We start from the raw sequence: 24,456 nt of genomic DNA on the forward strand, positions 1-24,456 counted from the left end.
TCTTTGTTTGCACCTTCTAATATATGGTTCTAAGGTGGAAACATAGAGGCTATGTTAGGAGAAACCAATTAACCCCGGAAGGCGGTTAGATTGGACCCCTTTACTTCGGTATTCATGCATGTTTAGTTTACAATTGATTTGCTACTTTGTTATTGCATGATCAAGCGTCAACTTCACCTACCCATTTCCCTTGGTGCCTAGCTATATTAATTTTAATTCATTTAGTTCTTAGTTTAACCTTCTAGTTATTCACACTTCTTATTCCAAATAGCTTAGACCCTAGGTAATGAATGCAGTGCTTAAGCATTTCTCCCTGTGGTTCGACCCCTCTATTTACCCTATACACGTATTAGGTCAGTAGAGCGTTATAAATTCATTTGATTAAGGTGTAGTCGCTCAACGACACGATTATTGCCTTGTCAAATTGGCGCCGTTGCCGGGGAGACGGTTTCCATTGCTATTTCATTGCTTGTTTGAGACTATCTCATCTTTATTTGCTAGTGTTTGCTACTTTTGTTACTTGTCAGTGCTTACGTTCTTCTTAGCTTTGTTGTATGAACAGAGGACGAACCCGCTCAAGATCTTTGATTCCAATCGATCAAGATCTAGAGAGGTCTTTGTCCCTACTTCGAAGAGAAGCAAGAGCAAGGAGTAGAAATTCCTACACTCCAACGAGAGGAGTAAGAGAATTAGAAGATACTCCACCCTCTTCACCCTCAAGTGAAGAATTAGATATCCCTAAATCATCTTCGAGTTCAGAAATCAACCCTTTCTCAACCTATAAGTTTGAGAGTAAAGAAGGTTCTAAAATGGGAGAGAATACGCCTTTGAGTCGTCTTGGGGCCCCCGAAGCTTTTAGAGCGCAAAGTGGGATCCTAACTCCTACTACTCAAGCCAACAATTTCGAGATCAAGCCTAATTTGATTGCCTTGATTGAGAGGAAACAATTCTCGGGTGGAAAGTTTGAGAGCCCTCATGAGCACCTAAAAGAGTTTGAGAAATACTATGACACAATAAAGACCAATGGAGTGACTCAAGAATATATTCGCCTCAAAAATTTTCCATTTTCTCTAATTGGGAGAGGTCTAGAATGGCTAGAGAAGGAGGTGCCCCCTAATTCTCTCACGACATGGGACCAAGTGACTACGGCTTTCTTGAGGAGGTTTTATAACCATAGGAAGACCGCCGAGGCTCAGTCTTTGATTGAAGGTTTTCGCCAAAAGAGTGGTGAGTCTCTAAGTGCGGCATGGGAACGATACAAAGAGCTTCAACGTCAATGCCCACACCATGGGATACCCAAGTATCAACTCATTCACACTTTCTATGGAGGTCTCACACCTCAAGGAAGAACAAGTCTAGACGCCGCGGCCGGTGGTCCAATCATGAACAAAGGAGAGCATGAAGTGGAGTGTATTATAGAGGAGGCCGCAAAGCACTATGATGATTGGTACGAAGGAGAAAGGGATGCTACTTCTAGCAAGGGTGTTTATGCATTGGAGCAAGCCAACGCAATCAACAACCTTTCTACCCAAATCTCCAAAATGACCAAGCAAATGGATGAATTAATGAAAGAAAGGTCCAACCCTCATGGTAATACCTCCCCTTCAACCAAGGGAGGCAATGGTATGGATACTTCCTCCCCCTCTTCTTACAATACAATGCCCCAAGGATGCATGTTTTGTTCTAATTGTGAAACCTATGATTATGATACCTCTCATTGTGTATATGCTTGTGAAGTTCAACCCCCTTCTCAAGAACATGATGGTAATATGGAAAATGTCAATGCTATGAATTTTGCTCCTAGAATGGGAAATGTAGGAAACTTGAGGCCAAACTCCAATCAAATGGGGAATTGGAATCAAGGTGGGAACCGTGGTTGGAACCAAAGTGGTGGTGGTTATGATAACCAATACCATGATGGGGGATGCCCTTCCAATTTCAATGGAAGAGCCTACTCTAACCAAATGGGGTATGGTAATCAAAACCAACAACCTAATTCCCGATACCATGACCATCAAAATCAAAATTTTGGTGACCAAGGTAACATGGGAAATAATCAACAAAGCAATGTTCCTAACCAAGGCACCGGAGGCAATAAGGGCCAATTTGTTTCTAACTATGCCCAAACTAATAGGCCTCCGGGTTTCCATCAACCCCAACTTCCTCCACCTCAACAACCTCTTCAACTTGAAGCCCCTCCAATAGATCCCGTGATGGCTAAATTAGATGCTCTTTTAAAAATGCGTGAGGAGGATCAAAAGAAACATGAAGAGGCCCAAAAACGAACCAATGCTCATATGAAAATGCTTGAGACCCAAATTGCTTAACTTGCATCTAATTCATCCCCTTCTTCATCTTCTTCTTCTTCTTCTCACATCCCAAGTCAAGGAGTCAACCCAAAACCTTTGTATGCCGTGACAACAATGAGTGGGAGGGTAGTAGGGAGTGACCCTTTAATTGAGGAAGAACCCCAAGAAGAGGTGGAGTTAGAGAATGAGGGTGAAAAACCCAATGAGCCATTGAGTGTTGAGAAGGAAAAACATGTTGAGGTGCCCAAGGAAAAAGAAGCCACCCCCTTGTTCCTAAATCGCCAACCTAGAGAAGAGAAGCTACCCTTTCCACAACGATTTGTGAGAGCTAAACTTGATGCCCAATTTGGGAAGTTTTTGGAAGTCATTAAGAATTTGCATATTTCCGTCCCTTTTGTTGATGCTATGAAGCAAATGCCCCACTATTCCGTCTACCAAAAGCTTAGTGTAGGAACCCTCTCTCCCACTAACATTACTCTCCAACTAGCGGACCGTTCCGTTAAGTTCCCCATGGGCAAAGTTGAGGACATTCCCCTTAAAGTAAGAAAGTTCACATTCCCCGTGGATTTCTATGTGCTAGAGATGGATGAGGATGAGAGGATTCCTATAATTTTGGGTAGGCCATTTCTAGCTACTTCTAGAGCTATCATCGATGTGAAGGAGGGGAAGATATCCTTGAAAATTGACAATGATTCTATTGAGTTTGATTTGAATAATGTCATGCAACAACCCTCCTCAAGTGGTGAATGCTTTAGGGTAGATGTTCTTGATACGGTTCTTGATGAATTTTCTCGCTCCCAGTTGCATGCTACTAATGATCCTCTTGAAAGTGTGTTGTTGAATGAATCAAAGATAGGTACTCACAAAGAAGACATACAATTATATGAGGATTTGCTTGAGGAAAGCAAGAAGGAGTGCAAGGGCGCGAGCATGGAAGAAGAGGCTCCTTACATTCATGACCTCTTTCATGTTGAAGAAAGAGAAGAGAGCCCCAATGGTAAGGGAGCACCAAAGGTAGACTTGAAACCTCTACCTTTGGGCTTGAGGTATTCATTTCTTGGTCACAATGAGTCTTTCCCCGTGATAGTAAATTCTAACCTAACGGAGGAGCAAACCTCCCTCTTGATCAATGTTTTGAGAAAACACAAGAAAGCTTTGGGTTATACCATTGATGATATCAAAGGTATTAGTCCATCTTTATGTATGCACAAATTTGATCTAGAGGGAGATGCCAAACCTGTTAGGCAAAAGCAAAGAAAGCTTAACCCTTCCATGCAAGAGGTTGTGCGGAAGGAAGTGGCTAAGCTTCTTGATGCGGGAATTATTTACCCAATTGCTCATAGTGATTGGGTATCTCCCGTGCAAGTTGTGCCTAAGAAAGGGGGCATGACGGTAGTGAAAAATGATTATGATAAACTAGTACCCACTAGACTTGTTTCCGGTTGGCGCATGTGTATTGACTATCGCCAACTTAACACAAGTACACGCAAAGATCATTTTCCACTACCGTTCATTGATAAAATGTTGGAAAGGCTTACAAAGCATTCCTTCTATTGTTTCCTTGATGGTTACTCGGGGTTTTTCCAAATCCTGATTGACCCCAAGGATCAAGAGAAGACGACTTTCACATGCCCCTACGGTACTTATGCGTATCGTAGGATGCCTTTCGGGCTTTGTAATGCCCCCGCAAAATTCCAACGTTGCATGATGTCCATTTTTAGTGATATGATTGAGGATGAGATAGAAGTCTTCATGGATGACTTCTCCGTTGGAGGAGCCACCTATGAAGATTTTCTATCTAATTTATCTCGTTGCTTAGAAAGGTGTGAGAGGGCTAACCTCGTGTTGAATTGGGAAAAGTGCCACTTTATGGTGGAAAGTGGGATTGTTCTTGGGCACAAAATTTCCCATGCCGGCATTGAGGTTGATAGAGCCAAGGTTGAGGTCATCGAAAAACTTCCTCCCCCCACCAACGTGAGGGAGGTGTGGTCTTTTCTTGGCCATGCCGGGTTCTACCGGCGCTTTATTAAAGATTTTTCAATGATCGCTAAGCCTCTCACATCCCTATTGCAACAAGATAAGGAGTTTGTGTTTGATGATGCTTGTCATAAGTCCTTTTGTAGGTTGAAAGAAGCCCTTTGCACCGCTCCTATTGTCCAAGGTCCGGATTGGTCTCTTTCATTTGAGCTCATGTGCGATGCAAGCGACAAGGCCATTGGATCGGTTCTTGGACAACGAAAGGATGGAAAACTTCATGTCATACATTATTTGTCTAAAACTCTCAATGATGCCCAACGAAACTACACAACTACCGAGAAGGAGTTCCTAGCGGTTATCCATTCATTCGAGAAGTTTAGAACCTACCTCATTGGTTCTAAGACAATTGTGTATACCGACCACTCGGCTCTCAAATATTTGATAGGGAAGAAGGAAGCTAAACCAAGGTTGTTGAGATGGGTTTTAGTCCTCCAAGACTTTGATTATGAGATGAGAGACAAGAAGGGAGCCGAGAATGTGGTGGCGGATCACCTCTCAAGGTTGGGCGGTGCAAGGTTTGAAAATGATGGCTTGCCAATAGAGGACGCTCTAAGAGATGATGTGCTTTATGTCCTTGAAGTGAAATCAGAGCCGTGGTATGCGGATATTGTTAATTACTTAGCTTGTAGTGCCATACCGCCGGATTTCACTTCGCAACAACGTCGAAAACTCAAGCATGAGGCCAAGAGATACATTTGGGATGATCCCATTTTATTGAAAAGAGGGGTCGATGGTTTGTTGAGGAGATGTGTCCCCAACGACGAGGTTCAAAGTGTTCTCCATATGTGCCACTCTTCTCCTTGTGGTGGGCATATGAGTGCTCAAAAGACCGCCTTAAAGGTCCTTCAATCTATGCTCTTTTGGCCTTCTCTATTCAAGGATGCGTGGATAATTGTCAAAACTTGTGATAGATGTCAGCGGATGAGGAATATTTCTAGAAGGGATGAAATGCCGCAAAACCCCATCCTTGAGCTTGAAGTTTTTGATGTGTGGGCTATAGACTTCATGGGCCCTTTCATTTCTTCACATGGGAACAAGTATATTTTTGTCGCCGTTGACTATGTGTCTAAGTGGGCGGAGGCCGTGGCTTCTCCAACGAAGGTGGTGGTCAATCTTTTCAAGAAAGTGATCTTCCCGAGATTTGGTGTTCCAAGAGCAATAATTAGTGATGGGGGATCGCATTTCAAGCACTACACCTTCGTTCGACTACTTGATAAGTATGGGGTGTCTCACAAGCGAGGGCTTGCTTACCACCCTCAAACGAGTGGTCAAGCGGAGGTCACCAATAGAGAGCTCAAGGTGATTTTGGAGAAGACGGTTGCTAGGACAAGGAAGGATTGGTCCTCCAAACTTATTGATTCACTATGGGCTTATAGGACCGCCTTCAAAACTCCAATAGGGACCACTCCCTACAAGCTTGTTTATGGGAAAAATTGTCATTTGCCCGTGGAGATGGAGCATCGAACGCATTAGGCAATCAAGCAAATCAACTTTGATCTCCATAGTGCGGGTGAGCAAAGGCTTCTAGAGCTACATGAGTTAGAGGAGTTGAGGATGAATGCCTACGATAGCGCAAGCATGTATAAGGCGCAAACTAAGGCTTGGCACGATGCTCAAATTGTTAAGAAGGAATTCGTCAAAGGCCAAAAAGTCCTCCTATTCAACTCCCGCTTGAAGCTTTTCCCGGGCAAACTTAGGTCAAGGTGGAGTGGGCCGTACATTGTCACGGAAGTGTTTCCATATGGAGCCTACGAAATCTCCCAAGATGACCACTCTCCTTTCAAAGTCAACAGTCACCGTCTCAAGCCCTATTATGAAGGATTCCCAAGTGATGAACCGATTTCTGTGACACTTCTTGATGTGCATCGTCAATTCAACCCTCCTTGATCAACTCAAAGAACGTCGAGCTAACGACGTTAACCAAAAGCGCTTCCGAGAGGCAACCCAAGTTTCTAACCCTTTTATACTTTTTCTTTTCATGTTGCTTCTATTTTTCCATCTACAACTTTGGATTGTTGGGATTTTTGAGTTTTGATTGTGCTTGGGTTTTTGATATTTTTTGCATCTGGCATGATTGTATGGTGTTTAGATGTGTGTTAAGGACTATTTTTACTTGCGTGATTCTTTTTGGGAGTTTGGCCGAACCACTTTATGTTCGGCCACTACAGCATTTTCAAGGATTTATGGCAGCATTCTGCCAAAAATAAAAATATTGCATTCTAGCAGAAGGTTCGACCGAACCCCTGGGAGGTTCGACCGAACTTTTACTGTAGTGCGGCCGAACTTTACTGGGTTCAGTCACTCCTTAATTTTTAGAACATTTCAGCAACTTTCTGCCAGAATTTGCAAATTTGAAGTTCTAGCAGAGGTTCGACCGAACCCATGGATGGTTCGACCGAACTTAAACTGTAGTGCGGCCGAACTTTCTTGGGTTCGGTCACTCCTCTCTTTTTACGATTTTGCTGGAACTTTCGGCCCGAAAGTTGATTTTTGGCAATGGTTCGACCGAACCAAAGGGGAGTTCGACCGAACTTACACTGTGGTTCGACCGAACATACCCTTGGTTCGGCCGAACCTCTCTTCAGATTTGAAAAAAAAAAAAACTGCTGCCATATGTTCTATTTTGCTGTATTTTCGTGACCACAACTCCCATTTTCGTCACCTACTTCTTTCTTCTCCTTCTCACTCTAAACCTCTATTACACCTCCCCTTACAACCTCAAATATCCATCAAAATCACTCCAATCTTCACCCTTTCTTACTTATTTTCCATCCTTTACTCAATTTCTACAATCTCCACCAAAAACTCCTCACAAAAAACCCATCTTTCCATTTTCCCCAATTTCAAGGGTTTAAGTGCTTTGGTGTTTTTGGGTTTTTACTTCCTTCCAATCAATTGTGGTATGTTTATCCTAGCTTTTGCAAGTTTATTTCTTTAATTTCTTATAGTTTTACCATGTTCTACATATTTAAGTGTGAATTATGGTATTCTTGAAATTGTTAGTAATAACTTGTTTGATTCATGTGGTTCTTTGGATTGACTTGTTGCAATTGATTGGTTGTTGATAGTATAACATGTTGTTATGATGATTATGCATGTTTGCCTTGGTTTTATTTTGATCTTAATGTCTTTGATTGTTGATTTCATACTAGGGTGTTCATGTTACCATTTTATGATTGAGAAATGCATGAGTTGGATGCTGTTGGAGATTGTTATTCATTGTTTTGGTTTGATTTTGATGGTTTGATGAAAGGATATCATGAAAATTAGGGGACATCATGCCAAATTTCACCTAGACCTTGTTAGGACTAATATAGGAATGACATAGGAATTCTTATTCAAACCTTGGTTCAAATGTATTCATGCATGCCTTGAATTGTATACTCTCATGCATACACTTTTACCTTGGCTAAGTACTTGGCTTCTTATGTCATTTCTTATCAATTTGTTCTAATGATATGCTCTTGGTGAATTTGTAGAATCAAGATGTTCGGCAAGGGAAAAGGAAAGTCAAAGAGGAAGAGGGTGGGAGAATCGTTAGGACCGCAATTCCCACCTCCTCCCGGCATCAATGATCATGGCATTATTGCTTCGGACGAGTAATTTTTGCCCATATATGAATCACTCGTCAAGCGTCCGATTAGGTCTACAAGGTTCTTTTGCCCTCAAACTTTGAGGAAGCTGTGAATATTGGATGAGGTGACAAGGTTGGCTCAAAACTTTGGATGGGGTGACTTCATTCACCTCCACGCTCACACTTACGAGCGTGTGACTTTGGAATTCCTTGCCTCTCTTCGCAAGGAAGTTTTTGAGCTGGAAGATGTCGATGAGGATCCTCAACTCATGATTCACTTCAGAATGTTCAACGAGGATCACTCTCTAACGGAAAGTGATCTAAATGAGATCTTCTTTTGGCACGCCACCGGCCTTGATCACCCGTCTGAAATGACCTCCTCCCATCGCATTCCTTACAACGAGCAAGAGTGGTGGAGGAGTATCACAAACAAGGATAGGTTCCAAACCAATACCTCAAAGGTCAACAACATCATTCATATAGCCTTGAGGTATTTTGTACGGCTTCTCCAATATGTCGTGTTCTTCAAAGCCAACCTCGGCTCCATGGTAAAAGACGAGGTTGCTTGCCTATTCTTGGCCGATAATCCTCAACGGCTCAAATTTCAATGCTCCTCCACCTTCATCCAACGGCTCTTGGATACTAGGGACAACCGTCTCGGTGATGAGATATTTATGGGTGGCATGATTACTATCATTGCTCTTTCTTTGAAGAATGGAGCATACAAAGATCAAATTGAATTGCTCCCACCCGTGCACCAAACCCGAGAAGAGCTCACCGACGAGTTCCCTCCCTATGCTCTTTCCATAAGCGCCCTCCGTCACAGTCGCTTCCTCAACTACACTAATAGCAAGCGCCGTTTCATCCTCTTGGTCGATAGGGAGATCGAATAGTGTGTCCTCCCGGACCCCGACCTCACTACGGTGGACCACTCCGCTCCTCTCAAATGGAAGATCCCTCAGCAAAATATCCCCAATGAGCTGAGGCGAACTAGAGCCCGGGGTGGAGTTCCTCAACCTCCACCGGTGCTCCATCAAGAGCAAATCATTCCCCCCCTTAGCGGGGGAGGTGAGGCATCTTCTTCTTCTTCCATTCCTCCTTTTGATTTCAATGCCCTTCGTAGTACCCTCGATGATATCCGTCGAGACAATCAAGCTTCCATTGAGCAATGGGGGTACTACGCGAGGGCAAATTATGACAATCTTGTGCAAGCGGGCATTCAAGCGCCCTATGTGAACTACCCTTACCACCCTCCTCAAGAGGGTCCGGTCAATCATTGGGGACCCTATGACCCTCAACACCCCACCCCCCCTTGCTACGCCTATTGGGAAGGTCCCATCGACCCTACCCAACGCGTTGGCACCCCCCATACGACCCCTATCGTCCGGGTGGGTGTGATCCGACTTCTGACCCGGCATCCACATCCACCCCTGCTCCTTTTGATGGTGGTTGGGGTGCCCAAGGGTGGCCCTATGAGCACTTTAACCAACCCTTTCACCCTTTCACGGACACTCCCGGGTTTGATCCTAACAACCCCCCTCAACCTAGGGGGCGAGGAGATGATAACCAGTGATGAGAGATCTTTTCCCTCCCCCCCCGATCTTCTCACTTGTCACTTTTGCTCGGGACGAGAAAACGAATAGTGTGGGGGAGGATGTCCTTTTGGTTGGTTGAAGTGTACATAGGAAGGTAGAGTGGTAGGGTAGTTGCTTGCACATAAGGAGGATAGTGAGGATAGTGGCCTTGTGGTATTGATGTGGCGTTGTGACGGTGGTGATGATGTTGGTGATGTTGTGATGGTGATGTGATGAGATGGTGATGTTGTGATGATATTGATGTGGTGATGTGATGATGATGATGATGTTTTATGATTATTTTTGCTGATTTCTGATGATTTTCTTTGATGATTCCTGAGTTTTTGTAGGTGGAGATGCTCCCGAAAAAAACAAATCCAAATTTCCTGAAAATCCAAATCCCCTTAATCCAAACTTTGTAGATAGCTTTTTATTTATTTTTTTCTTCTTTTTGTTTATTTCTTTAGTCTTTTTCTTTGTTTTCTAACCTTTTCTTGTTTTGTTGTAGTTTCTTTTGTTTGGCTCATCTTTATTGAAGCTTGAAGCGGAGATGTAGGACGTTAAGGAGCAACACTAGCTCCCTTGGTGAGATTGGATATATTACCTTGTCTTATATTTCAAGCGGCATTCGGTGAGACCTTTCCTCTCTTTCTTTTTCTTTTTCTTTGAGTGCTTAGTTTAGGTCTAGTTTAGGAAGAGTTGAATGGTTCGAGGTTGATTGATTTTGGTTCCAAGGAACCTAGGATCGTTGATGTTAATATCAACGATCACTTGTATGTCGATTGGGATTTATTTGATTTACATGCCTCGATTGTGAACCTTTTTAATTTCTTCCTCCTTTTTGTGTGTTTTTCTTGTTCTCTTTTGTGTAACAAGCATGACTATGGCAAGTTGAAATATTTTTGATGTGGATTTGCTCATTCATTTGGATTCGAGAATTTGCGTGCCTTTTTGATGACATGACTTTGAATGCTTACCTTCCTAGTTGATGAGGGTTTAAACGGTTTAAGAATGCTTAAGGTTGAATTAGACACATTATAAGCTAAGGTAGCCCGGTTTAGAACTCTTGATGACGTTTGAACCCCCTAGTTCACGGGAAAGTGGTAAGATGGTGTTGCTCTCCGTAGTGAATAGGATTCCCTTGGTTGGTATTTGCTTATTTTTTATCCCGTGTGAGCGTCATTTGTTCTAGCCTTCATCATTCTTGTGAGCGGCGCTTTGGATCCTTAACTATGCATGTCTTAATCTTTGTGTTGGTATTTAGCTCCTGAGATCGTGACCAAACAACTTTAAAGGAGGAAGAGAGCATTTCTTCTCATTTTTCTTTGTTTTCTGTGTGTTTTGTTACAAATTTTGTTTTCATTTTTACATCCACCCACTTGCTAACCAATTTGGGCCTCATTCCCCTTTCTTGATCTAGCCATATTACAAACCTATCGGCCTATGTTCTACCAACCCTTGTAGTTAGTGAAGCATTGGCTTTTGAGGTTCGAATTCGAGAGTGTTGGTTTTAGGGCAAGAAAGTTGTGAATATTGGTTCAAGTGAGATTTTGAAAGTTGTTAATGAAAGAAAATATTTGCAAAAAGTTTGTGAGGAAGGATGCAACGTACGAAGTCCAAAAGAAAAAAAAGAGGAAAAAAAAGAAAAAAAAGGGAGAATATAAAAAAAAAAAAAAAAAAAAAAAAGAAAAGTTGAAGAAAAAAAAAAGAAAAGAAAGAGAAAATGATGAGAGAAATGAGGTAATGTTGTGAAATTTTGTATTGAAGGTTGTAATTTGAATTTAGGTTCAATTCTTAGGTTGTTCTTGAGAGATGGCCACTCTTTTGCTTCACTTAGGATTTGCCACCAAAATTTTCAAATTAATTCCCAACCTTAACCCCTAGCCATGACATTACAACCCAAGTTAAGACCCTTGGACTTGGAGAAGTGCGGTCAAGAACGGTGGAGGGAGATAGATTTCAACCCTATGGAAAGAGTGTGCATAGTTGAGATGTCGGGATAACCTTATGACTCCACATAAATATTCTTTTTCCGGTTCCCTCGAGGAATCATTAGGAGCTAACTTGGGGATGATTTGAACCTAGTGGAGAGAACGCGGACCGTCTTGGTTGGAGCTAGGGCAGAGGATGAAATCATTAGTTCTCTACGCTTAGCTTAGGTTTGTCTCCTTCAACCATGAGCATCATAGAACGTGTTCCCCCTCTTTGAGTTGAGAAAAGTAAGCATTCTTTGATTCATGTCCCTATGTTAGAGTCCATTTGGAGCATTTCCCATCGTGAGCTTGATTGATTTTCTTAACCCTTGTCATATTATGCTTGTTGTGTGTGTTGTCTTTTTGTTTTAGTATTCCTTGCTTGAGGACAAGCAAAAGGCAAGTGTGGGGGATTTTGATGAGTGGCATTTATGCCACTCTTTTATCCTTTTTCTCTAAGGATTCTCCCCTCATTTGCACTTGTTTGGCCCTTTTTCTAAGCATTTTTACTTAGTTTTGCTTCCTCTTTTCTCTCTCCTTTATCTTCCCTTTTCTTAGTCTTCTCGCTTTGTTCTTATTGTGATTTTCATGCTTATGCTTTGTAGGAACCATCGGGATTTTCAAGAGGAGGAAGCTAAGCTCAAGGGAAGCTGGAGGAATCATGATTCAGAAGAGGTTCGGCCGAACCTCCTGAAGGTGTGGCCGAACCTGCTCAGTGGTTCGGCCGAACCTTGGTTCGGCCACACCTTCAGGAGGTTCGGCCGAACCTCTTCTGAATCATGCTTCCTCCAGATTCCCTTGAGCTTAGCTTCCTCCTCTTGAAAATCCCGATGGTTCCTACAAAGCATAAGCATGAAAATCACAATAAGAACAAAGCGAGAAGACTAAGAAAAGGGAAGATAAAGGAGAGAGAAAAGAGGAAGCAAAACTAAGTAAAAATGCTTAGAAAAAGGGCCAAACAAGTGCAAATGATGGGAGAATCCTTAGAGAAAAAGGATAAAAGAGTGGCATAAATGCCACTCATCAGTCGTCTCTGTCTGTCTGGAAGCTTGCGTCGGTATATCCCTCAACAACCAATTCATCTTTACCGCCATAGACCAGGAATTTATCCTTGTTCCTTTTCAGGTACTTCATAATATTCTTGGCCGCAGTCCAATGCGCCTCTCCTGGGTCTGATTGGTATCGGCTCGTAGCACTCAAGGTATACGATACATCCGGCCTAGTACATATCATGGCATACATGATCGATCCAATAAGCGAAGCATATGGAATACGACTCATCCTTTCTCGCTCATCAGGTGTCTTTGGGCACTGCTTCTTGCTTAAGGTTATGCCATGTGACATGGGTAGGTGCCCTCTCTTGGCTCCTTCCATTTGGAATCGAGCTAGTACCTTATCGATGTAAGTACTTTGACTCATTCCTATCATCCTCTTTGATCTATCCCTATAGATCTTGATGCCTAGTATGTACTGAGCCTCTCCCAAGTCTTTCATTGAAAAACATTTCCCGAGCTAAGCCTTTACAGACTCTAACAACGGAATGCTATTTCCAATGAGCAAAATGTCATCGACATATAAGACTAGGACGACGATGTCACTCCCACTGACCTTCTTGTAAACACAAGACTCATCTGGATTCTTGATAAAACCAAACTACTGATGGCTTCATAAAATCGCAGATTCCAACTTTTGCTTTCTTGCTTTAATCCATAAATGGACTTCTTAAGCTTGCATACGTTCTTAGGATTGTTCTGGTCGACAAAACCTTCAGGCTGTGTCATGTACACAGTTTCTTCCAAAATTCCATTGACGAAGGCGGTTTTGACGTCCATCTGCCATATTTCATAATTGTAATATGCAGCAATCGCTAGAAGAATTCGAACGGACTTAAGCATAGCTACTAGAGAAAAGGTTTCATCATCATCAACGCCGTGAATTTGCCTGTAACCTTTTGCTACCAGCCTTGCTTTGTAAATGAATACATTTCCATCTTTGTCGGTTTTCATCTTGAAAATCCATTTACATCCGATAGGTGTGTAACCTAAGGGAAAAACCAACCAAGTCCCATACTTGATTTTCAAACATGGAGTCCATTTCGGATTTCATGGCCTCTTGCCATTTCGTAGAGTCGGGGCTTGTCATAGCTTGCTTGTAGGTTGCCGGCTCATCTCCATCCACTACTAGGATTTCCTGATCTTCGGTTAATACAACACCGAGATATTTGTCAGGTTGAGATCTTGGCCGAGTTGACCTACGTAGGGTAATGGAATGAGCATTTGCATTGTCAGTTTGACTTTGCATATTTTGACTTTGACCAATGTCAACAGATGCTTCGTGAACACTTTGATTGTCAACTTGTCCTTGTTGCTCGTCCTCTCAAACTTCGTCGAGTTCGATTTTCCTCCCACTTGTCATTTTGGAGAGATGCTCCTTCTCCAAAAAGACACCATCACGAGCAATAAACACTTTGTTCTCGGATTTGTTGTAGGAGTAATACCCTTTGGTTTCTTTTGGATAACCCACAAAGTAAACCATGTCAGATTTCAGATGAAGTTTGTTAGAAATGATTTCTTGACATATGCTTCGCATCCCCAAATCTTGAGAAAAGACAACCTTGGAGGTTTATTTGTCCATAATTCATATGGAGTCTTTTCCACTGCCTTTGATGGAGCACGATTCATTGTAAGTGCTGCATTTAAAAGTGCATGTCCCCAGAAAGAGATTGGAAGTTCAATAAGACCCATAGTCGATCGAACCATGTCTAACACGGTTCGATTCCTCCTTTCAGATACTCCATTCCATTGAGGAGTTCCCGGAGGTGTCAACTCTGAAAGTATTCCATGTTCTTTAAGATGGTCATCGAATTCTTGGCTCAAATATTCGCCACCTCAATCCGATCGAAGCGCTTTGATTTTCTTGCCGAGTTGGTTTTCAACTTCGTTATGAAATTCCTTGAATTTATCAAACGATTCAGATTTGTGCGACATTAGATAGACATAACCATATCTACTATAGTCGTCCGTGAAGGTTATGAAATACCGATAACCACTCCTTGCGGGTGTACTCATTGGCCCACATACATCGGTGTGTATTAGTCCCAACAAGTCACCGACCCTTTCTCCCATCTTGGAGAATGGTTGCTTTATCATCTTGCCTAATAAACATCCTTCGCAATTCTCAAAGGCTTCTAAATCAAATGAGTCAAGAATACCTTCTTGAAGAAGCTTCTTGATGCGTTAAATGTTAATGTGGCCAAGACGATAGTGCCACAAGCAAGTTTGACTAGACGGTGTAGTCTTAGCTTTCTTTGCATTGGTATCAAACATTTTGTCTAAAAACACGTGAAAGTGTCATTCCATAAATATATTCAAGACATCAAAACAAAAGTCTTGGTTGATGAAAACGACGTCCAACGTCGGAAAATACATCAAAAGTATGGTGCATATAACTAAATAAGTTCTAATTCTTTAGACAAAACATGAGATTACAAGTTTTCATGTATAGATCACCTTCATCCTACTTGTGTACTCATTTCCACATGAAAAAGCACCGCTCACTTGGTTCCTGAAAAAGGAGTGTATTGTGAGTCAATTTTCCAGTATCTAATACCTTTTAAAATTGCTTATATTCAAGTGTTTAAGATGATACCTGAGGTTGAGGTTACTTTTCCTTTCACCTCATCATCCAGATACTTGCTGCATTCTCTTTTGTAGTGTCCGGGGTTACCACAATAGAAGAAACACATCTTCCTCTTGTCTTTGAACTCCTTCTTCCTTGGTGTAAGGGCAAAGTTAGCCTTCTTGCAAGAATAGGTATTTTGGAGCTCTTGGATGACTTCCCTTAAGGACAGTGTATCCCTATTGGCGGTGAGACGCATTTTAAGCCCCACATATCCCGAGTGAAGAGAGCTAAGAAGCATGTGAGCCGCTTGCTCGTCTTCCACTGGTTTGCCAATTAGCTCCAGATGGTTGAATAGCCTTGTCATGTTAATTACATGAGCTTCAAGTGGCATTCCAGGCCTAAGTCTCGCATTGTAGACTTTTCCCCACACCTCTTGTCTTTCTTTCAAGAGACAACCATCTTGCGGTGGCTTGATCCTCATTTTGGAGAGTGACCTAGTCACATCCTCCACGTGACCATCATAATTGCCCCTAGCACTTTTGGTGACCCTCAAATTGACTACATCCTCAAGAGCTTTGAGCATCATGTCCGGAAAATAGCCGGAGAAAATCTCCTTCCATTGAACCGGGATGGAGTTTGCCATGAGTTTTGAAACTCTCTTGCAATTCATGCTCCATTCTTCATGAGCTTCATCACTCATGATCCCTTTCGAGTAGAAACTGGGGATCGGAGTGTCCAAGATATGCTCTAGGTAGCAATTTCTGAGTGTCTTTCGGAGTTCATCTTCCCATTCCTTAAAGTTCACCAAATTGAGCAAAAATGGTAACTTTTCGGGAAGTTCCGGGTACATAAGGTTGTTGTCATTAGTTGAAGAGATGATTCTACAATTGAAAGAATTTTAATGAAAAACCATTTAAAATTATTTAAATAAGATTGAATTTTATTCATGAAAATTTTCAATACTTATTTAGCGTCTTATTTACATGTAAAATTGTCCCTATTTTGTGAAAATAAGGCGATTCCAAGATCCGAAGAAACAAAGAGTGGTTAAGCATGCTTTTGCTTGTCTTAACACTCAATCTTCTAGGGTAAGCATTGCCTTTCTAATGGCTCTAAGCCACTCTTGGTTAGGCAATCGTCGCATCTAATGCATCTTTGACGATGTATCTCTTTTGCCACGGTATGTGAGGACTCCTCACTCATATCGATGAGTTAAACCAAAACCAACGTGTACACCCGGTGTGCCTTATGAGCCTTGGAGAAGTGATGGCACCTCGCTTTGGCGTAGCCTACCATCACCCTCGTTCGGTTGGTAAGTGTTGTTTTGGAAAGGCAAGTTTGACTCAATATTATTAGGGACCTAGGATTTCTATGTTGGTTGATTTAAGTGAACTTAACTAATCATCGCAACATAAAGAAAACCTAAACATGCATCTAACGAATAATTCATATGTATATATAAGCATAAAATATAAAGCGAAATTATAGATGCATATTGGCAACTAGCATGACCCCTTAAATTCTTCAAATCTTCAAAAGGTCTTCATTTGCAATTCAAGGCTTTGTCTTCCAAGATACGCCGTCTTCAAGACTTAACCAAACTATGCAAATACTAGTGTCTACGACTAGGAATAATCTAAAATATTAAGGTACAAAAATACTTAACGGTGCGTAGACCGTATTTTGATTTACAAAAATACATAACGACACGTAGTCCGTATTTTCTCCCACTAGTTGCCATTTCATAAAACCTGTGAGAGAGAATATATATTCCATTCATCCATTCACTATTTGTGAATGGCCCATGCAATTTACAATATCAAACAAGTAAAATGCATTTAAACAACGCGCACACTAGTAACTAATCTAGGTGGTTAATCCGTTTAGACGCGCATAATTAAAACTAGTCAAAGTTGTTTAACCGATTATGTAATTTGACGTCATTAATTAATTGAAGCTCCCACTAAATTCCGCATTTCCCTTAATTAATCCAATTAATTAAGTTGGTAGCACCAAAACTTGTGAAAATAAAATTTTGCTAATGCCGCTCAAAACCGAGGCCTAGCCTCCCAAAATTTTAATTAAAATAAACAAAATTAATTAATATAAATAAAACGGCAAAATAAGCAATATTAAGCCAACCGCATTTCAAGTGGCTTTCGCTTTAAGCGTTTTGCCCAGGAAACTCGAATAATCGCGGCTCATGCAAACCAAGCATACTACGGCTATTCACCTCACCGCACCAAGCATATGCACACACAAAAAACTCCGCACACACGGCCCGTGTGCTGCTGCCGCGCGTGTGGCCACACGCAAGGCGGGGCAGCCACCTTGGCAGCCACATGCGGGCTGCTATGCAGCCCGGCTTGCCAAGGGTGGTTCTTTGCCTCGTTTTGCGTGCCATGGCCTCGGGATTTGATCCCATTTCACGAGACATAATTAATTAATTCTAAATTAATTTTAGAACTAACTTAATGAGCAAAAAATAAAAAAAAATTTAAACAAGTCTAACTTAAAACAATTTCAAAGTGCAAATAACCAAAATAATTCCAAGAACCATTCTTAATTAAATTGGTTTAGCTTGGTGCAATAACAAAGTTGAGGCAATTTCTCATTTTTAATTTAATCAATTTAAATTAAACTTGAGAATTTGACAAAGTAAGGGGAAGTTGGAAAAATATGAACTTTAATGTTCAAATGAAAATTCCAACATCTAAATTTTGTGAATCCTTGAAAATTATATCTTCCAACATGAAGATAACCAAATTTCTATCACAAAAATTGAAACTTTATGTTTCCAATCAACTCAAAATGATTAAAACAACAAAGTTTAACACAAAATAACATGGAATTTAGTGGTTTTTAAAGTTTCAATTGTTTTGGTCAAAAAACTGACTACCAGGTTCGACCTAGGTTGCGATAATTACAGCTAGATTAAGATGGCGAAATATACTAACATAAATTAATGGAAGAGAAAAAGGAAGAAGAAGAGGAGAAGACACAAGGAATGATGACGCATAAAACCCCAAGAATAAGGGTAAAAACTGCGGGTGGCTATGAGTCCACCGATCTACTAGGTATTTAGGTGAAACAGGTTACAACACAGATTACAAATTATAGAAATAGTCATTGTATTCTTTTATAATACTTAGCAGTAAGGCTCTTATATTTTTTCATGCCTTGCACAACGATTGAGCTTGCCTATTTATACTAGAGAAGCACTCGAAAAGATCTTCAACGGCTCTCTCCCACAATCCCTAGGAATCCGGAGCTAATGCCTCAAGCCATTCCTACTTTTTCTCCACGTCTCCAGGTCTGGTACTCCCACGTTTGAATCAGTCTTTCTCAACGGCTTGACTGCTAGTACTGATCCCGAATTCTTTGGATAGCATTTTATACTTTCCCCTACTAGAAGATTCCTTGGAATATTCTTTAAGAGTATGCTCTGTTGTCTGGTCTCAGCTTAACAGCTACCTTTGACATGTACGTTGCTAACCTGCAACCTGTAACCTGTCTACCTGTTGATGATCATAGGAATTTAGGGTGGAAATTCTAGCACAACAGTTTGCCCCAGCTTGTCTCTTAGATGTTCAAGTGACTTCTACGAGGCAAGCTTTAGAAATTCCGTTAAAAAAGACAAGTATTTCAAAAATGCAATTTCTTATAGATAAATTCGAATTTGCTGCGAAGATAAACATTCTAGAAAAGATAACTTATGGCCGTTAGAAACAATTAAATGCGGTATAAATAGATAAGCAGTAAACCCTTTCAACTACTCCCCCCTTTTTTGCGATAAACATTGTTCCAGAAAATCTAGGGTTTTCCAATCTGGGAAAATTGGGGAAACAAGATTGACGAAGACAAGACGCAATTTAAGTTGGGACTTCGCTGTTGTGGAGTCAAGCTTTGCTAATTCCTTTTACTTTGGTAAGTAATTTGTTTCTCGTTTCTTGATTTCATTGTTTTCTTTGTTTTGTTTTGCGAAAATTGCTTTCAATTATGGTAAAAATCAAACATGTTGCTAAGAAGAAATGCCATAGACATTTAACTAGGAACTTGAGAGTGAGCCAAAGTAAGATGGGGAGAGCAGATGAAGACAAGGTTAGCAAAGTTACGGAGGCTGATTTGGCAGAGCTGAAAGCATCGGCTGGGTTCCCTGAATCTGTTGTGCTGATTGTGCCTGGACCAGATGACAGGCCACAGCTCTGCAGCAACGATAACATTGTGTTCTATGAGTACCCCTTTAAGCATGGTTTTACTTATCCCTTCTCTCATTTGGCTAGGCAAATTCTAGAAACTTTTGACTTGAGTCCAGGGCAGCTTATGCCTGTTGTCTGGAACTTGATTAGTATCGTTAATGAGGCTACGACTAATTGGGAGACAAAAGTAAATGCAGCTGACTTTGTTAGGTGTTACGAGCTGAGGAAAAAGGACCTTGATAGGGTTACGATTTATAGGAGGGCTTCTTACAACCCTCCCCCTTTCCTGGGATATGAGACCCCTGACAGGTCGTGGAAATCGAGGTTCTTTTTGTGTTGAAGGATTCCTTGGGGGGTGGATTAGGAGTGGCTGGCATAAAGGTAAAGATTTGCTCTTTGGTGTGGTAGGTTCTGGAATAAGGTATATTAACTAAGTGTTTTGAACTTTGTGTACCTTTTACAAATCAGCGCTTGGATGCTATTAAGCCAGAGGACGGTTCAGAATTGGTTGTGAAGGCATTGTATCAAATTCCTGGGAAAGTTACAGGCGATCTCCCTACTCCCTCCGCTACTACTGCTAGTGCTACTATGTCTTCAGGTATAGTTTTTGTGTTTGTTGGTTTGCTTGGAATATGGTTCTTGTGTACTGTGTTTATGGGGTGGTGTTGGTTTGGTTGTACCAGGGAAGAGTGTCATCATGTCTCGTGAAGAGGAACTGCAACGTCTCAAAAGGAAGAGAGGTGACAGCTCAGCAGGTGGCTCGATTGATACTACTACTCATCGAGTTGAAAATAGCCCTTCTAGGACTCTTTCTAACAGAGAAGAGGTTAGGATTCCTCGCACTAGGTCTAGTGTTCCTGTTGAGGCTGTGATTATCCCGGATACCCACGATGTCAGCTTCCCTCCTTACTTTTTGGCCGGGGAAGGCACGAGTAATGGGATCTGGCCAGAGGCTCAAAAGCTCCTGTTTCCAGCAGCTGCTAAGCGCTTAGCAAGTTTGGATGGTTCTTTGGCTCTAGCAGATGGGGAACAACTGATTCTACAGGTATGGTCTGAACTAGCTCTGTCTAATCAGTTTCTAGATGGGTACATATTGACTAGATGCTTGGTTGGTGTAACAGGGTTTCCAAAATATTTTGTATTCTAAGTCCCAGCTTGATGGCTTGGAGAGGAAGCTGCTAGAGTCTGACAAAGCTAAAAAGACGTTGCAACTTCAGGTAGAAGCGACTAAGAAGAAGGTGGAGGATGCCAACCTGCAGCTAGATGGGTAAGCAGAAACATTTTGAGGAGGAGATGAAGAAGAAAGAGGATGCTTTACAAGCTAAGGGTGAGGAGCTGAGTAAGAAGGACAAGGAGGAGGCAGATCTCTATAAGAAGTTGGTTGACCTAGAGGATGAGAACAAGAATATTGAGGCTGAGGTTACTCTGAGGATCAAGGCCTATATGGCGAATAGCTTTTTGCTGAAGAAGTTTGAAGGGGACGCAGGTGTGAAGAGACTTCGACAGCTTGTCGATGACTATCTAATAGTTGGCTATATCAGGGATCTGGCATCTGGCAAAGCTGACCCTGGGGAACCTGAGGCCACGAAGTCTACTGCTGAGTCTTCTCCAGGTCACCAGCTTGAGTCCCCACCTAGGAGGATTGAGGAGGATGTGCAGCTACCTGATGCCTGATCTATGATGCTTTTGTTTCTTTAGACTCTTGATATCGGTTGTTAAAATAATGTTTTGCTCTTTTTGGACTTTGTTTTACCTCGCTTATGGGAGCGAGGGTTTGAACTTTGCACTTTCTGCTGTTTGAACATTGCATATGAATTTCTCTTGAGTAACTGTTTAATACCTTAGATTTCTTTGTCTTACGTATGTGCTTTGTCTTAGATCTTTGTTTCTGTGAACCTGCGGTGTCTGGTGCTTAGACCCTTAGCTGCTTTGCTCATTGAATGTTTTTGCTCCTTGTTACGTCCTGCTGCTTTTCAGGTTGTCTCTGGTTATCCTCTTTTGGTCCTTTTATTCTGCAAAACAACGGGTTAGAGTTGGTCGTTGGTGTTGCCACCAACGGCCCTCCAAAGCTTAATTTAGCACTGCTGACTTAGAAAATGGATATGCAAAAAATATATATATTTTTTTTTTAAAGTGATAGAGTTTCAGATGTGCTTCGTTTCAGCTTCTGGGTACCAGCTTACCATTCGTTGTAGCTAACCTGTAGGCCCCTTTGCCTATGACTTCTACAATTTGGTATGGGCCTTCCCAGGTTGCCCCCAACTTACCTGCGTTGAGCTCTTGGGTATTTTGGAAAACTTTCCTTAGAATCCAATCCCCGACTTTGAACATTCTGGCTCTGACGTTTCTATTGAAGCTTCTAGCTACCATTTGCTGATAGGTGGCTATCCTTATACGAGCTAGGTCCCTTCGTTCTTCTATGGTGTCTAGGTCGTTCGATAGCTCTTTGTCGTTGCGCTCTGGCGTCATCAAGCCGTATCTGGCTGTTGGGGTGGTAACTTTTGTAGGTAGTACAGCTTCGCATCCGTATAATAGTGATAAAGGCTTCTGACCTGTGGCGGTTCTTGGTGTGGTTCTATTGGCCCATAGGATTCTTGGAAGCTCTTCTGCCCACCTACCTTTCTTATCCTTTAGCTTCTTTTTTAGGGACCCAATAATGACTTTGTTACTGGATTCGGCTTGTCCATTTGCTTGAGGATATCTGGGTGTAGAGGTGACTAGTGTGATGTTCCATTTGTCGTAGAAGTTTCTAGTTGGGGCACTTATGAACTGGGACCCGTTGTCACATACTATTTCAGATGGTACTTCGAACCTGCAGATTATATTAGTCCAGATAAAGTTGATAACTTCTTTGTCTCTAACCTGTTGAAACGCGTCAGCTTCAATCCACTTAGAAAAGTAATCTGTTAGAGCCAACATATAGACCTTCTGACCTGGGGCGGCAGGTAATTTACCTACTATGTCCATGCCCCATCTCATGAAAGGCCATGGTGTCAAAGTGGGATGCAAAGGCATAGAGGGTTTGTGAGTAATACCTGAGTGTCGCTGACAGCTATCACATTTTCGTACGTACCTGTGAGCATCCTCTCGCAAAGTTGGCCAGTAGTACCCGTAGGCGAGTATTCTGTTGGCTAAGGTTCTTCCAGCTGAATGGGCTCCACACTCTCCATCATGAAAGTCTTTAAGGGTCTGTTCATATCCTTCTTCTTTTATGCAGCGTTGCAAGATGCCTCTGGTAGAATTTTTGAATAGTACACCTTGGATGATCGTGTATCTGCTGGCTTTAAATCTGAGTGCCTTTGCTTCTGCTTTGTTTTCTGGTAATGTGCCGTGCTCTAGGTAATCAGATATAGGTTGTGTCCAGCTGGTCAGGTTGGTCACAGGTGCAACGAGGTTAGGTTTTTCAGGTTCAATTTTGACAGGTTGGTTCGGTTTAGGAATGGATGTTTCTGGATTGTCTGGTTCGGGTTTCACAGGTTTTGGGACACTAGGTTTAGATGGGCGGTTGGTTATATTAACGGCGGGAGCTAGCAGGTGGATCAAGGGGATAGAGGAGAATTTGGATTTTCTTTGGGCTGATCCTAGGTAGGCTAAGGCGTCTGCTTGTGTGTTTTTGTATCTGGGTATTTGTTTTATGGTGAAGGTTGTGAATTTGGTTGCTAAGGATTTGGCGAAGTCTAGGTATAGAACCATTTTGGAATCTTTGGCCGTAAATTCTCCGTTCATTTGACTTGCTACTAGGAGGGAATCGCAAAAAACCTGCAAGTTAGTAATACCCAGGTCTGTTGCGAGATTCATACCTGCAATCAAAGCTTCGTATTCTGCCTCGTTGTTAGTAGCTTTGAAATCACAGCAAATAGCTTGTACCGTCATGTCCCCCTGTGGCGACTTCAGCACAACACCTAGACCTGCACCTCGAAAGTTAGATGAACCATCAACATAGAGTATCCAGGTACCTAGGTTAAGGATTTGGTTGATCTGTTCAGATTCCAAGGCTTCTTGTTGTTCGAGATCAAGGCTGAAGTCAGCCACAAAGTCGGCCAGTGCTTGGGATTTGATAGCTGCTCTTGGCTCGTATGTAATACCAAATCCACTGAGCTCAATTGCCCATTTGCTCATTCGACCTGTTAACTCCGGTCTGCGCAAAACAGCCTTCACAGGATAGTTAGTTTTTACCACTATTGGGTGAGTTTCGAAATAATGGCGAAGTTTTCTGCTAGCTACGATTAGTGCTAAAACCAGTTTTTCAAGAGAGGAGTATCTGGTTTCAGCACTGAGGAGAGTTTTGCTCACATAATAAACAGGTAACTGGTGACTTTCAGCCTCCCTTGCTAAGACAGCACTAACAGCTTGGGTGCTGACTGCGAGGTAAAGCTGCAAAGGCTCTCCTTCAGCAGGTTGAGATAATAAAGGTGGCTTCATTAAATAGTGTTTGAGGTCTTGCAGGGCCTTTTCGTGATCATCAGACCAATTAAAACCTTTATTTTTCTTTAGGACGTTGTAAAATAGGTGGCACTTATCTGAAGATCTCCAAATAAACCTATTTAATGCAGCTACTCTACCTGTTAATTTTTGTACCTCTTTCAAGTTTCTAGGTGATTGAATATCGATTACAGCGCGTACCTGGTCTGGGCTAGCTTCGATTCCTCGCTGAGTGACTATGTAGCCCCGAAACTTACCTGCAGCTACTCCGAACGAACATTTGGACGGGTTCAGCTTCATTTCATACTTCCGGAGAATGCTGAATGTTTCTTCTAAATGGGTCACATGATCAGCTGCTTTCTTGGACTTTACCAACATATCATCGATGTATACCTCCATGGCGTCCCCCAGCTGATCCTTGAACATTTTGTTGACTAGCCGTTGATAGGTTGAACCTGCGTTCTTCAAGCCGAACGGCATTACCTTGTAGCAGTAGATTCCTTTATCTGTCATGAAAGTCGTCTTCCATTGGTCATCTAGGTGCATTAAGATCTAGTTGTAGCCGGAATACGCGTCCATGAAAGTCAAGAGCTCGTGGCCAGGGAGAGGGAACGGGTCTTTGGGGCACGCCTTGTTCAGGTTTGTGAAGTCGATACAGACTCTCCAGGTTCCATTCTTCTTGCTGACGACAACCACGTTAGCTAGCCAATCTGGGTATTTCACTTCCCTTATTTTCCTGGTATATCT

At 42.0% G+C, this 24,456-nt stretch overlaps 1 protein-coding gene and 1 non-coding gene across 2 annotated transcripts; both read right to left on the bottom strand.

Annotated features, from left to right (window-relative positions):
- Positions 1-1,188: 1,188 nt before the first annotated feature.
- LOC145625768 (small nucleolar RNA R71) lies at positions 1,189-1,294 on the bottom strand. Its single transcript, XR_014110672.1, has one exon. It is a non-coding gene; the product is annotated as a small nucleolar RNA R71 (small nucleolar RNA).
- A 20,153-nt stretch (positions 1,295-21,447) lies between these two features.
- Positions 21,448-23,406, bottom strand: LOC145625071 (uncharacterized). The gene has a single exon (XM_081678152.1). The coding sequence runs from the start codon at positions 23,404-23,406 to the stop codon at positions 21,448-21,450; it is 1,959 nt and encodes a 652-aa protein (XP_081534278.1).
- Positions 23,407-24,456: the final 1,050 nt, after the last annotated feature.

Source organism: Chenopodium album, chromosome 3, assembly GCF_948465745.1.
Source record: "Chenopodium album chromosome 3, dcCheAlbu1.1, whole genome shotgun sequence".
Taxonomy (NCBI): domain Eukaryota; kingdom Viridiplantae; phylum Streptophyta; class Magnoliopsida; order Caryophyllales; family Amaranthaceae; genus Chenopodium; species Chenopodium album.

Excerpts from the sequence above, each read along its gene's own strand:
- LOC145625071 (XM_081678152.1), bottom strand. The coding sequence starts at position 23,406 with ATGAGCAAATGGGCAATTGAGCTCAGTGGATTTGGTATTACATACGAG.